Consider the following 16,038-nt stretch of genomic DNA (forward strand, 5'->3'; position numbering starts at 1 on the left):
TACAGGGATTAAAAATGTTCTAAACTCTAAAGTCAAGAAAAAGAAGGAGGAGGAGGAAAGGAACGAGAAGAAAGAGGACGAAGGGGAGGAAGAAGAAAAGAAGACGCTGAAGAGGAGGAGAAAGAGTGGAAAAAGGAGGAACAAAAGAAGCAGCATCAGAAGAAGAAGTGGGATGAAAAGAGAAAGAACAAAATGGATGAAGGATGAAGAAAGAAAGAAGAAGAAACAAAAGAAGGAAAAGGAGGAGGAGGAGGAGGATTAGGAAAGGAAGATGGGGAATTATTAGGAAAGGCGGAAGAAGGAACAAATGAAGGGCAGGGAGAAGTAAAAGGAAGAAGGAGGAGGAGGAGAAGGAAAAGAAGCAGAAGAAGAAGTAGGAGGAGATTTCGAGTTTTAAGGATTAGGAAAGGAAGACGGGGAATTATTAGGAGAGGAGGAAGAAGAAGGAACAAATGAAGGGCAGGGAGAAGTAAAAAGAAGAAGGAGGAGGAGGAGAAGGAAAAGAAGCAGAAGAAGAAGAAGTAGGAGGAGATTTCGAGTTTTAAAACTGTTTAATACCCTTTTATTAGTCAACCACCCTCCTGAGACTTTGACTTATATGAGGAGGAGGATTAGGAAAGGAAGACGGGGAATTATTAGGAGAGGCGGAAGAAGGAACAAATGAAGGGCAGGGAGAAGTAAAAGGAAGAAGGAGGAGGAGAAGGAAAAGAAGCAGAAGAAGAAGTAGGAGGAGATTTCGAGTTTTAAAACTGTTTAATACCCTTTTATTAGTCAACCACCCTCCTGAGACTTTGACTTATATCCTGAGGGAGGCTAAACAATGTTAAACGTGTCCAAATAACCTTAAGTGCCTTACCATAAAAGCTCTCGGTATCTCCTTTAATCTGAACGTACGAGAGGGAGTATTAAATTGAAACAAAATGGGAATTATCCGAGGAAACGTTTGTTGTACTTAACTAGGTACCGATACCGACTACCTATGTATAATTATCTGTATTATCCGTGTGTTGCTAAAACTCTTGACGTTCGTGCGCCTCTTTTGAGTACGCTCCCAATGGGCGACAGTGGACTTAACAGACTAAATTCCATTTATTTATTTCTCGGATGGAGTGTATTGATTTTTACTAAATTCCCCTTGTTCTCAGGTTACTTGGACCAAGGCCTCATGGTACGGGATTCGACGCTGCTAAGGCGAAACTATTTCAAGTCGAAAAGATGGCGGACAGACGTTCTCAGCTTGCTACCTACCGACCTGATCTACTCACGAGAGAGAGTATTAAATTGAAACAAAATGGGAATTATCCGAGGAAACGTTTGTTGTACTTAACTAACTACCGATACCGACTACCTATGTATAATTATCTGTATTATCCGTGTGTTGCTAAAACTCTTGACGTTCGTGCGCCTTCCGGCACGCTTGATACGTGTTTTATCTAAGCCCGGTATACTGGTACACCAGGATGAAACATAATAGAACAGTTGCGCTTACTTGGGTGATGTTTCAAAGTCATAGAGCAGGAAAAATGAGGACCAACGGAAATTTTCTTTTTCTTCGTAAATCGATTTAAAAAATACCGGTAAATTGTGAATTTTGACGTCACGGCATGGCGATGACGTCATAATTCATGACTCCCGCTCCGTTTGTTTGTGCGCAAGCGTTTCTGCGCATTTTGACGTGAAATCTGACGTCAACAACTCTTTGAACTTTTTCATTAGAACGGCAATCAAAAATTGAATTTTCGACCTTTTAAAGTTACTTTTCCGGAGTTTTGACCTCAGATTTGGATTTTTCACAACTTTTTACGTAGGAATCGGATTATCCGAGGAAACGTTTGTTGTACCTAACTAACTAGGTATACTACCTACCGATACCGACTACCTATGTACGAGTATATCTGTATTATCCTTGACGTTACTCTTGACGTTCGTGCGCCTCCCGGCACGCTTGATACGTGTTTTATCTAAGCCCGGTACACTGGTACACCAGGATGAAACACAATTATAGGTATCTCCCAAGGGCCGTCTTACATTGGAAGAGTAGCTCCTCTCCGTCTGAAACTCTGAAAGTCGGACGTCTACTCGTCCAATGTGAGATAGGTCTAATGACGTGTATGTGTGTTATACATCCACACTATCGATAGACTACTGTGGACGCTGCTCTAGAAAACGATTGTTGGTCACTGTTAAGCAGCGCGCAGACTGATCATACACTTGCAACACTTCAGACATTTCCGACAGATTTTGTATTTTGCTTCCTATGTCAAATAATGGTAGTCCGCACACCTATCCGTATCAGACATTTCCAACACTTCCGACATACTACCATTACTTAACATAGGAAGCAGAATACAGGATTTGTCGGAAATGCTTGAAGTGTTGGAAGTGTATGATCAGTCTGCGCGCTGCTTTAGGTATTTCCCACTCTGGAACCGTGCATGGTCGCGCTACATCACCTGAAAGTCCGAACCTATGAAAATGATACAGACCTCTCACATTACGCTCTGACTCAGACGGTCTGACTCAGACGGTCTGACGGACCTAGATCTGTCCGACCCAAGTTTTCAGGAAGTCAGAACGTGTGTTACGGAAGAAGCTTTCGACCTACGTAGGGGTCTGTTAGACCGTCTGAGAAATCTTGGACCGTCACACAGTCTGAGCGTGAGTGGCCTACATTAGTCTCGCGTGACTAGATAGTCTTTTGAGTACGCTCCCAATGTGCGAGAGAACTTAACAAACTAAATTCCATTTATTTACATATTTCTCGGATGGCGTGTATTGATTTTCACTAAATTCCCTTGTTCTCAGGTTACTTGGACCAAGGTCTCATGGTACGAGATTCGACGCTGCTAAGGCGAAACTATTTCAAGTCGAAAAGATGGCGGACAGACGTTCTCAGCTTGCTACCTACCGACCTGATCTACTTCTACTGGGCACCCGGCAGTTGTAACTTCAAAGTACTACCATGTCCTGTGATTGTACGCACCAACAGGTAAATGGTCTGGCGGCTTCACCACAAAGTCTCCGTCAAAAAGGATTTTAAGGTGTGTTCACACAAAATCGACGGGCGTCGATCAATATCGACTGAAACCGTCCACACTGCCTCGACAACATTGGTTGTACCTCGTCGATCGACGGCCGCCGGCTATGTGTGGACACAGCTTAACCCTTTAACGGGCAAAATACAAAGGGTCGCTTTTTTCTTTTAAAAAATGCATTTTTATGGTCTATATGGGGTCAGTGTTAGGTTTTTTATACAGTTTTATTTTATTTTAGTGGTTTTTAGGGTGGGAAATTATTATCCCACTAGGGAACTAAACACCACGCCAGGCTACGCCAGCTTTTAATAAGCTGACTAATAACTATACCCAAGTACCTACCCATTATACGTACTCTCTTATAATTACACATACAGGATGGTATCTAATTCACACTAGTGTGACTAGTAAGAAAATATTTCCATACAGGGTTAGTCTGGAATTAACAGGGGGTTCTATCAATGACTGATCGGGGCCAAAACGTAACGACAAAAAATCAGATCTTGGATATTTCTGTGAAATTCCATCAAAAGCAGACAACCCGGTCAATAATTATGGTTAAATAAACTGACACATGCCAGCCTAGTTTGCTTAGTTGGTAGTGCGTCTGCCTTGTAAGCGCTAGGCCGCGGGTTCGATTCCCGCCCGGGGCGGATTTTATCCAGGATTTTAAGGTGTGTTCACACAAAATCGACGGGCGTCGATCAATATCGACTGAAACCGTCCACACTGCCTCGACAACATTGGTTGTACCTCGTCGATCGACGGCCGCCGGCTATGTGTGGACACAGCTTAACAACCAAAAAATAAGAATCACCAAAAATTTGGAAAAAAGGAGACTTCAACAATTTTCCATTTATAGCATTTTCGTCACAGAAAGCGATTTGTTATACATTCTTAGATAATTATAAATTCCAAGGAGTTCCAAGTTAGGTACGAGGCACCACCTGACTTACCTACACCTACTAACGCCTTACCGCCCTTCACCTAACGACTAACTCCTTACCGCCAGCCTAGTTAGCTTGGTTGGTAGTGCGTCTGCCTTGTAAGCGCTAGGCCGCGGGTTCGATTCCCGCCCGGGGCGGATTTTATATGGGGTAAATTTTACCCCGGCGACAAAACTTGGCAAACTCCGTACCCCTAAAACACAAAAACTTATTGTAGGACAATATGGGGTAAATTTTACCCCGGCGACAAAACTTGGTTCCGCCGGAAAAGTCCCCAAGTCCGATAATATGTTTGTGTTCATTGGGGAGTAATTTTCCCCTCTCTTCCTCCTCCTTCTCTCCCTTTCAACTCGTAAATTTGGAAATTGGAACAGCTCATAATATTAAAAGATCATATCCACTCCTTCCACTCAGTAACCTTGCAAACCTTGAATTAGTTGACCTTATTCCTCTAATCTCTAATACTTTACCTTTAGAAGTGCAACAAATGACCCCTATACCCCCATTTTAATCCCTTGCCCCTAAATCTGCGACAATTGTCCCCCATAGCCCATAGCTCTAGAGAAGTGGTTCTTAAACTAAGGTCTGCGAACGATGAGCTGTCTACGGGACACTTAAAAGTGGTCTGCAGGAATTTTTATAGAAGCTTCAAAAATGGGTACATAATTCACATATTATTATTTTTGAGATGTTTGATATACGGAACCGTGACTGCTAAGGTCTTGTCATCGTCCCGAAAGCGAATAGACAAAGAAGACAGCATAGGAGAAAGCCTGCCGTTCCGAGAACGAACCTTATACGTTCAGGGTAAAATATATCCCGAGCGGGAATCGAACCCACGACCTGGCGCTTACAAGGGAGACGCTAACTAGGCTGACGGTACTCGTCGTCGTCGTTTCAATAAGTTGTTCAAATCCAAATAACATCTAAGTAGCCAGCAAAGAATTGGGCTTCAGTGGTCCCCCACTTCAGACATTTTGAGAACCCCTACTCCAGATCCTCCCATTTAACCCAGATTTGTGCCATAATTACCTTCGCTTGACTTGCTTTCTATTCACCTTCCTAAGGGAAACAGGAAAGGGGCGACAAGGGTCAAATTTTTTTTTTTACATGGGAATTTGGGAAAAAGTGTGGTAATGGTAATGGACGATTTCGACCGTAAAATCTCCAGTCTCTATATCCAACCGTGCCCCCTTAACTACTGATAACCCAGATAACTGATTCCAATCTTCTTCTTCCTAGCCTTTTCCCGTGTTAAGACGGGACCGGCGGCGTTAATCGACAGGTTAATTCCAGCCCGACTCTAGCCAATTGTTGAATATACCTAGATCTATTTGTTTTGTGGGTATTTAATAATGAGTAGCTCCCTATACCTACATAACATATAGGTATATTATATACCTACTTTTCATTCCTACCTTTAGTTTTGTGTTGGGTGTGTACAATTGTACATAGAGATGATAATCCACATATTGACACGCACCTATCCTTAGATCTACCTATTTGTCTTGTGGGTATTAATAATGAGTAGCTCCCTATACCTACATAACATACATACATACCTACTTTTCATTCCTATACCTTTAGTTTTGTGTTGGGTGTGTACAATTGTACATAGAGATGATAATCCACATATTGACACGCACCTTATAGGAGTCCCTAGGGAACTAAACACCACGCCAGGCTACGCCAGCTTTTAATAAGCTGACTAATAACTATACCCAAGTACCTACCCATTATACGTACTCTCTTATAATTACACATACAGGATGGTATCTAATTCACACTAGTGTGACTAGTAAGAAAATATTTCCATACAGGGTTAGTCTGGAATTAACAGGGGGTTCTACCCATGTACCTACCCATTACGTACTCTCTTATAATTACTCATACAGGATGGTATCTAATTCACACTAGTGTGACTAGTAAGAAAATATTTCCATACAGGGTTAGTCTGGAATTAACAGGGGGTTCTATGGTATAAGATCTGCCATAATTAGTCTATCTAAATTCTAAAATTACTTTTTTTTTCTTAAAGCTAAAATTACTTATTTTCTGCTTTGCCCACAGACTCCTCCGTGTTCCCCGCATGTTGGAATTTTTCGACCGCACCGAGACTCGAACCGGTTACCCCAACGTGTTCCGCATCTGTAAGGTTGTCTTCTGCATTCTCATCCTGATCCATTGGATCATCCTGATCCATTGGAACGCGTGTATTTACTTCGCCATGAGTTTTGCCATCGGATTTGGCCAGGACAATTGGGTGTATAACAATACCGGAGCGAACAACTCGTGTCTGTCCCGTCAGTATATTTACAGCTTCTACTGGTCCACCCTTACACTTACCACTATAGGTAAGTAATAATAGAATAGAATATACCTTCCTTATCCTGCTGGGATAGGACTGAAAAGCCCCTTTCTTGGATTGTGGTATATGCTTAGGTTACTTATATCAAAGCTATTACCATCTTAACATGTAAACGACACACACATTCTGATAATTATAAGACAAGATAACGTGCCCCGCTCCCCGCTTTTGTTAGCTTTCAGTCATTCTATTCCCAATCGTGTAGAAAGCATTAAAGCTACCATCATCACGTTCTGCCCATCAAGCACACACATGGTTAATAGGTTTTCAAAGCTATATTATCATGTTCTTTATCTTCAAATCTTACGAGACAAAACTCAAAGAGCCAGCCTAGTTAGGTTAGTTGGTAGTGCGTCTGCCTTGTAAGTGTCTGTCCCGTCAGTATATTTACAGCTTCTACTGGTCCACCCTTACACTTACCACTATAGGTAAGTAATAATAGAATAGAATATACCTTCCTTATCCTGCTGGGATAGGACTGAAAAGCCCCTTTCTTGGATTGTGGTATATGCTTAGGTTACTTATATCAAAGCTATTACCATCTTAACATGTAAACGACACACACATTCTGATAATTATAAGACAAGATAACGTGCCCCGCTCCCCGCTTTTGTTAGCTTTCAGTCATTCTATTCCCAATCGTGTAGAAAGCATTAAAGCTACCATCATCACGTTCTGCCCATCAAGCACACACATGGTTAATAGGTTTTCAAAGCTATATTCCCATGTTCTTTATCTTCAAATCTTACGAGACAAAACCCAAAAGTACCCATGTTGTTATATGTATGTAGAAATATAGACTGGAGGGAACGGCAGAGGGAAAGCTTCACTACACTAAGTACGCATCCACAACGGGGACCATAGACCATGGACTATTGACCATAGACCATGGACTATTGACCCTAGCCTGGAACCTGGAGTACCTGGACCATCGACCCTCGCAGAAAAAATACTCAGCTCCATTTCTAGCCTGGAACCTGGAGTACCTGGACCATCGACCCTCGCAGAAAAAATACTCAGCTCCATTTCTCGCATTATTTTTTTATATGTATACCGAGTTATTTGTGCCAGACCGCCTTAATTAACGTGTGTGGTGGAAAAAGCATGAGACCTAGGTCTGTGAAACGGTCTCATGCTTTTCCCACCACACACGTTAAGACGGTCTGAGAGTGAATGGCTGTCCTTAGCAGTCAAGTATACAGTATATAGGTAACGTTAAAGCCCTGTCAAAGAAACAAAAGAAAAGCATCGTCAAGTTAAAACTTGGAACTCTATTGAATGAATTCATGTGTGACTTTCCATTTTGATAGCCTTAGCAGTCAAGTATACAGCAGGTAACGTTAAGCCCCTGTCAAAGAAACAAAAGAAAAGCATCGTCAAGTTAAAACTTGGAACTCTATTGAATGAATTCATGTGTGACTTTCCATTTTGATATCAAATTTCATATAAGATCTTTCTCCCCAGCTAGGTTGAGTTGCTCATAAATTTCAACTGCAGCATTTTTCTCTTTCATTAGGTTTTCTGTCGTCTCGTATTATATTGCTTTCTAATATTTTCCTCCCAACTTGATCCACTTTCCTTCTTTTCTTCTTGCGTGTACGCCTTTACCTTTCTCTCGAAACAGGGTGATATTCTCATATTGTGGCTTGTTTCAATTTTGTATCTATTACCTAGTCGGCCTAGTTAGTTCGGAGAGTAGTGCCGAGCGCGTCTGCCTCGTAACTTGTAAGAATGGAGGAGTTGCAAATGGGTAAAAATTATAAATAAATGGTCGATTCCTGTGTAAAAAGTTGGGAAAAATCCAAATCTGAGGTCAAATAGTCGCCCTAGTTGGTTTGGAGGGTAGTGCCGAGCGCGTCTACCTCGTGACTTGTAAGAATTTGATTCCTGCCTGGGCGAACATTATCTTGAACAGTCGATGGGAAGCGTCCACACATGGTCGACGATCATCGATCGACCGTTGATCGATGTCGACTGAAACCGTCCACACTGTCTCGACAACATAGATTCACCTCGTCGTTGCTGTTGCTGCCATCCTGTATTGATAAAGCCTCTTAGTGCAGGGTGGGGTAAATGGAGTCAGGGGTGATTAGGACCAGGGAGGGTAACTTGGGCCGGGAAGTGTCAGTAATATAATTATTTTAATTAATATTGGAAACGCCCCTATGGGATAGAGAGAGAGAGAGAGAGAGAGAGAGAGAAAAGGGGGGGGGGAAGGTTGCTGTTGCTGTCATCCTGTATTGATAAAGCCTCTTAGTGCAGGGTGGGGTAAATGGAGTCAAGGGTGATTAGGACCAGGGAGGGTAACTTGGACCGGGAAGTGTCAGTAATATAATTATTTTAATTAATATTGGAAACGCCCCTATGGGATAGAGAGAGAGAAAGAGAGAGAGAGAGAAAAAGGGGGGGTCAGGTTTTCCCTAGCGTACTTCTTGTTGTCCTCGTTTCTCTTTCTCTTTCTCTCTCTCTCTTTGTCTCTCTCTCTTTTCTCTCTCTCTCTTTCTCTATCTATCTCTCTCTCTCTCACCTGTTGATAATCGAAGGCTCTGGAAATTTTCATTTAACATGTTGATTGTTGAATATGAAAGCCTTTTTTCTGTCCGCTCGATCAATTAGTCAGTTAAACTGTTAGACAATGGTCACCTAACAATTTACAAACGACTAATCAACAGGTCAGTCAAGTCATGGGATAGGTTTATTAGTTAGTCATTCAACACAAAGCCAGCCTAGTAAGCTTGGTGGGTAGCACGTCTGCCTTGTAAGCGCTAGGTCGCGGATTCGATTCCCGCCCGGGGCGTATTTTATCCTAAACAGATAAGGTTCGTTCTCGGAACGGCTGATTTTCTCCTGTCTTTCTTCTCTCTTCGCATTTGGGACTATAAAACCTGTGCAGTCTCTGTCAAACCTCTTCAAAAAAGTAAAAAGTGAACCATGAGAACCGGCTTCTTTAACTTGCTATCACACCATTGGATACAATTATTGGACAAAAAATTTCCTTTGTGTGTTTAAATTATTCGCGAATTTCATCGAAATCGGGAAAACCGTTCTAGATTATTCTCGAATAATGGAAGAGTTATCGCGAAAGAAAAATGTACAAACCGAACCTTGAAACGCAATTCGCTGAATTCCGTTGAAGGAAATGAATCAATTAGCTAGGTCAGGTACGTCTGAAGCTACAGGAATATTAATGAAGACATAATGTAACTTCCCCATCATAAATAGGAAGAAAATTTATTTCCATCTCGCGATTTATTATACATTCTTAGATAATTATAAATTCCAAGGAGTTTCAAGTTAGGTACGAGGCACCACCTGACTTACCTACACCTACTAACGCCTTACCGCCCTTTACCTAACGACTAACTCCTTACCGCCAGCCTGGTCAGCTTGGTTGGTAGTGCGTCTGCCTTGTAAGCGCTAGGCCGCGGGTTCGATTCCCGCCCGGGGCGAACCTTTTCCTAAACAGATAAGATTTGTTCCGGAACGGCTGGCTTTCTCCTATTCCTGTTCGATTTCCTTCTGTCAAACCTCTTAAAAAAAAAAAAAAAAAAAAAAAAAAAAAAGAAAGGTTGGGGACATGTGTTGAAATAGGGAGACTGAGAGACGCGGCAATGGGCTTTTGGCACACCCTAAATTATCGATTATACAATGTTTCCGTCTGGGAGGAGAAGAGGAGGGGAGGGGGTTAAAGGAGGAGAAGGGGAGAGAGAGAGGGAATAGGAAATTAATGTGGAGGGGAGAGAGAGACAGAGGAGTGTAAAGAGGGGAAAGAATAGAGAGAGAGGGAGGAAAGAAGAAATAGAAGATGTATGCAAATGGAAGGAGAGAGAGAGAAAATAGGGGAGGAAGTTAATGGAGGAGAAGGAGAGAGAGAGGGAGGGTATAGAAAATTAATGTGGAGGGGAGAGAGAGGAGAAGTGTAGAGAGGGGAAAAAATAGAGGGAGGGAGGAGATGATAAGAGAGATTGAAAGAGCAAAAATAAGAGGGTGGGTTAGGGAACACTCTTAAAAGACATGAAGAAAACCTAGGAAAAAGGTCAGAGTGTCAGTAGGACTGGAAATAGCTTGGAATGTAACGCGTCTGCCATGTAAGCGCTAAGTCGCGGGTTCGATTCCTGCACGAGATCTTTCTCCTAAACAGATAAGGTTGGTTCTCGGAACGGCTGGCTTTCTCCTAATATCCTGTCTTCCTTCTCCACGATTCGGGACGATAAGACCTCCGTTCTCTGTTGTTGTATATAATACCTCTGTTTTTTGTACTCTACTACAAGAATATAGAAACTTGTTGGTCATATATCGTAATGGCGAAGCTATACCTAATATTATGGAAAAGTATTTTTTCTTCTTCTTCCTCTTCTTTTTTCTTTCCTAAATCTTAAAATGACGCGCAAAATTGACTTATAATGTAGTTTGGAATCAAGCTTTGGAAACTTTCCAACATTCCCCCTCCTTAATGAGTCAGAGAAGGAGGAGAGGGGAAGAGGGATTTCCCCCTTCCTCGAAAAGTCAGAAAAACAGGAGGGGGGACTCCAAATTCTCCCTTTCCCTATGAAGCAATAAGGGTTTAAGGGGAGGGGGTATAAGTTTCGCAATAACAAAGAAAGGAACAGAGAGAGAGAGAGAGAGAAAGGAAAGATGAAGTGAGTCAATAGAGGGAATTTTCCGTTAGCCGATAAGAAAACTGGAGGAATAGGACAGTAAAAATAACACACAAAATGGGGTGTAATGAGGGAAAACATTGTATCACGTTGAAACTTTGGGAATAAAGTGCCACCAATAGAATATGAAAAAAAAGCGTTTTTGGCGGACTTTTAGGTGAAAAAAAACACCTCCCCGCCAGAAATTGCTCGAGACATTTTTGACCCTTAATGTAGATACTTCTTCTTCTTCTTCTTCTTCTTCTTCTTCTTCCTCCTCCTCTTATTTTTCTTCTTTTCTTATCATTTCCTTCTTCTTTGTCTTCTTCTTCCTTTTCTCCTCCTCCTCCTCCTCTTTTTTTTTCTCATCCCCTATTTTGTTGGAATGCCTTTTTTTTTCTCTTTTTTTCCCCCCACTAATGTTCGAGTGTTGGATCTCAATTATTGTTCTACCTCGCCTCTCAACTTCATTACAATCCACTTCTCGTCACTCGAGTCAAGGTTAACCTCTTAATTTTCGAATAAAAAAAGTCTCTTTCTTCCTTTTTTTTTGTGAAGAAAAAACATGAATACAGAATGTCGCTAAAAGTTCTGTTCAGAACTGAAACATTGCAAAAACTGAAAAGAAAAAAAAGGAAGTAGTCTAATTCTAGGTAGGCCTTCCGATTTTATGTGAAATGTTGTTGAGAATCAGTTGCAAAAAGACTCGTTTTGATATCTCCATTATTAATCAAGATACACGAGTTTTTGAAAATTATTCCAAAACATTTCAAAGACAATCGAAAACTCAAGCTGTTTTACTCAACTCTCGATTTTCATGTTTAAGCCCTTTTGTATCAAAGCGTGCAATTTGAATTTTCATCAGGAAAAATAAATTGTATGTAAATTACAATAAATTGATTACCTAGGTTTGTTTAGTTATCTTTGCCCAATCATTTATTAAAAATTATGTCTTCCTTCTCTCTTCGATTTCGGCTGTCAAACCTCTTGAAAAAAAAAACCTTTCTTCTCTTCTCAGGCATTGGATGAGGACAGGGTCCTAGCGGCGTTACCAGACAAGCTGAAAGCAGAGATTGCTATCCATGTACATCTGGATACACTGTCAAACCTCTTGAAAAAAAAAAATCCTTTCTTCTTTTCTCAGGCATTGGATGAGGACAGGGTCCTAGCGGCGTTACCAGACAAGCTGAAAGCAGAGATTGCTATCCATGTACATCTGGATACACTGAGGAAAGTACGAATATTTCAAGACTGTGAACCTGGCCTGCTAGAGGAACTTGTGCTTAAGTTGCGCCTTCAAGTGAGTACAACCAAGACTAAGTTGCGCATTTAGGAGAGAAAAATCTGGTGTGAACATCACACGACTTTCCTTATCCTATTGAATGGTGCTTATTTGGGTGTTCTGTTGTAACGTTTACATTATCTCTAACCGTTTAGTCAGTATAGCTGAAAACCGCCAAAAAGCGGTCGAAACCCGCCAAAAAGCGGTTGAAATACCGCCAACCGCAGCACCTATTTTAACCAAACGTTTTGTGTTGCATCCTTGTCACATTTGTGAACTACATACCAAATTTCAAGATATCTACACGAGTTTTTGAAAATTATTCCAAAACTTTTCAAAGACAATCGAAAACTCAAGCGTTTTACTCAACTCTCGATTTTCGTGTTTAAGCCCTTTTGTATTAAAGCGTGCAATTTGAATTTTCATCAGGAAAAATAAGGTGTATGTAAATTATAATAAATTGATTACCTAGGTTTGTTTATTTATCTTTGCCCAATCATTGATTATAAATTGATTTTTCAGTCCAAAGTCAAAAGTACTGGCAAATTATATCATAACTTGTCCCCAATCTCATTTCTCCCCAGGCGAAACCCCTCAGCCGGAGATCGATGTCGAGTACCTGTTTGTCGTGGCCGACTTCCTAGCCGGTGTCCTAATCTTCGCCACCATTGTCGGTAATATCGGCAGTATGATCAGCAACATGAATGTCGCTAGGGTAGAGTTCCAGAACCGAATGGATGGGGTCAAACAGTACATGGCGTTCCGCAGGGTGACTAAGGAACTGGAGGCGAGGGTCATTCGGTGGTTCGCCTACACCTGGGCGAACAAACAGGTGAGACTTTTTTTTTCCTATTGGCGTATAAGATCTGCCATAATTAGTCTATCTAAATTCTAAAATTACTTTTTTTTCTTAAAGCTAAAATTACGTATTTTCTACTTTGCCTACAGACTCCTCCGTGTTCCCCGCATGCTGGAATTCTTCGACCGCACCGAGACTCGAACCGGTTACCCCAACGTGTTCCGCATCTGTAAGGTTGTCTTCTGCATTCTCATCCTGATCCATTGGAACGCGTGCATTTACTTCGCCATGAGTTTTGCCATCGGATTTGGCCAGGACAATTGGGTGTATAACAATACCGGAGCGAACAACTCGTGTCTGTCCCTCCTATTGGCCAAAACAACTCACAAAATCCTACAAAATGACCAAAATATCACCCAAAATAACCTAAAAAACTCTCTGAAGGCCTATTGGCCAAAACAACTCACAAAATCCTACAAAATGACCAAAATATCACCCAAAATAACCTAAAAAACTCTCTGAAGGCCAAAATAACACGCAAAATGGCAAATAACTCTCAAAGTAACCAAAATATATCACAAAAACTCGTGAAATCTTTCCCTAAAAATCTGTGGTGTGAAAAGTTCAACGCCAAGGTCAAGACTAGTGGCAAGGTTTTCAAGCTGAAGCATTTCATTCCAAATTTGCCAGATAGGTATTGATCTATTAATTTTTACTTTCTACTCTGTTGTAACAAATTTAAATATGGAGCTTTCTGTGCATAGACATTTACTAGTGGCAAGGTTTTCAAGCTGAAGCATTTCATTCCAAATTTGCCAAATAGGCATTGATCTATTAATTTTTACTTTCTACTCTGTTGTAACAAATTTAAATATGGAGCTTTCTGTGCATAGACATTGCTTTTGATCTTTTGTACCACCTTTCCAACCTTTATTAAATTTCCAATTTGAGATCAATCAAACAGAATTATGAAACGGTTAAATGTAGACATTGCTTTTGATCTTTTGTACCACCTTTCCAACCTTTATTAAATTTCCAATTTGAGATCAATCAAACAGAATTATGAAACGGTGTTAAACAAGGTAAATACATTAAGAGGAAGGCAGACAAGAAGGAAGGAAAGGGAGAGGGCTAAGGGGAGAAAGGTTAGAGGGAGAAAATTTGGGAGGGGGCTTAGAGGAAGGGAATTTGGGAGGGGGCTTAGAGGAAGGGAATTTGGGAGGGGGCTTAGAGCGCAGACAAGAAGGAAGGAAGGGGAGAGGGCTATGGGGAGAAAGGTTAGAGGGAGAAAATTTGGGAGGGAGCTTAGAGGAAGGGAATTTGGGAGGGGGCTTAGAGGAAGGGAATTTGGGAGGGGGCTTAGAGGAAGGGAATTTGGGAGGGGGCTTAGGGAGAAATTAATAGAATTCTAAATAGAGCTCGGAGCTTAGTAATATTTTCAGGTGAGAATATTTTACATTGTGTGTGCGGAGTTGAAATATTATTTTCGTTTTTCAAATTGCGGCCAATTTCCCCTTCCCAATTAGTTTCAGTGACGGTAGTATCCGGATAGTTCCACCCTTTTTGGCAATCGTGTTCTCTTTCCATCCCCACTCAGACTGTGAATAACACTAGGCGCCACAAACCTGTTTTTGTGGGGAGGCGGTAGGGATGGGCGATATATATCGATATTTTGGTTTCGATATATCGATATTACAGTTTCGATATATCGATATTTTATAGCTTGTCACCTCATTTAGGGCGAAACCCCATTAGGTGACCTAAGCTATCCGATTTGACACTTTCTCGTCTGTATTTCTTTCAGGTGTTTAGTCCGGGCGATTACATCTGTCGTAAGGGTGACGTAGGCAAGGAGATGTACATTGTGAAGAGGGGCAAGCTCAACGTAGTAGCTGATGATGAGGAGACAGTGTTGGCTACACTTAGCGCTGGTAGTGTCTTTGGAGAGGTAAGACATGTCTTGGGGTTGATCTGGGTTAAAGGGAAAGTTTCACGTTCCAAGAACACGGAAACCATGGTCATACTAGCTGTTGCATAGCAGGAAAATGGGAAATAGGTTTCTGTGGCACATCATTCATATCCCGGACTAGGGCCGTATTTAGCGGGAGGGCCAGGGGATACCGCCCCGCTACCCTCAGTCTTCCTTTTGTTCCTAAATGGAGTAATTTACTCAAGCATTGGCCTATAATTTGGAGCATCCCCCCCTACAACCTACTGTTCGGATTATTGGGTCCCACCTGTGCGGAAATCCTGAACAGGGGCCTGCCCCGGACATAAAAGACTTAGGTAGAATTACATGATAGATGTCTTATATATTGTCCCTACCCTAAATAAAAAAAAAATAATAATAATAAAAAATAAAAAAAAAATAGGTAGAATTACATCCTTCTGCTTGAAGGGCTATGAGATACCTAATACCAAATGGCTAAATTTAATAGTGAAGGCTCAACCCATGAAATGAAGAAAGACAGTTTTGAACAAAGTAATGCATGATTCCTCTTCATCCTCACAGGTGAGTGTCCTGGAAATCGCCGGGAATCGAACCGGGAACCGTCGCACAGCCAACGTCCGCAGCCTCGGTTACTCCGACCTCTTCTGTCTAGCGAAGCGCGACCTATGGGAGACTCTGGCAGACTATCCCGAGGCTAGACATAGTCTCATGGAACGAGGCTGTCAGCTGCTGCGGAAGGACGGATTGCTCGATGAGGAAGCGTTTCGGAATTCCCAGGTGGAGCACGAAGCGTTGAAAGACACCGTGCGGAGATTGGGTGAGTAAAAAAAAGAATTTTAATTGTGTCAAGTGAAATGTCGTTCCCCGCTTACTACTCGTATACTGCGCTCAATTTTGTGAACTGACTTGGACTCGCACCACCAACCTGGGTGAGTAAATAACCAGGGAGTGCGGCTAGTTCAGTGGTAACACGCTTTGCTTTCCTTGTAGAAGGTCCCGGGTTAGAATCCTATAGTTGA

At 41.7% G+C, this 16,038-nt stretch overlaps 1 protein-coding gene across 1 annotated transcript in view; it reads left to right on the forward strand.

Moving 5' to 3' along the window:
* Positions 1-1,145: 1,145 nt before the first annotated feature.
* The window catches only part of LOC103514861 (cyclic nucleotide-gated cation channel subunit A-like), a gene marked incomplete at its 5' end in the record, with an annotated part of 24,072 nt that continues 9,179 nt past the window's right edge, over positions 1,146-16,038 (forward strand). Inside the window, 9 exon segments of the mRNA XM_008479777.2 lie at positions 1,146-1,206; positions 2,511-2,658; positions 2,762-2,799; positions 2,801-2,989; positions 6,053-6,336; positions 12,854-13,101; positions 13,186-13,440; positions 14,873-15,016; positions 15,581-15,836. Coding sequence (XP_008477999.2) covers positions 1,146-1,206; positions 2,511-2,658; positions 2,762-2,799; positions 2,801-2,989; positions 6,053-6,336; positions 12,854-13,101; positions 13,186-13,440; positions 14,873-15,016; positions 15,581-15,836 — 1,623 coding nt within the window.

The sequence above is a fragment of the Diaphorina citri genome, unplaced genomic scaffold (assembly GCF_000475195.1).
Source record: "Diaphorina citri unplaced genomic scaffold, Diaci psyllid genome assembly version 1.1 scaffold1236, whole genome shotgun sequence".
NCBI classification, from domain to species: domain Eukaryota; kingdom Metazoa; phylum Arthropoda; class Insecta; order Hemiptera; family Psyllidae; genus Diaphorina; species Diaphorina citri.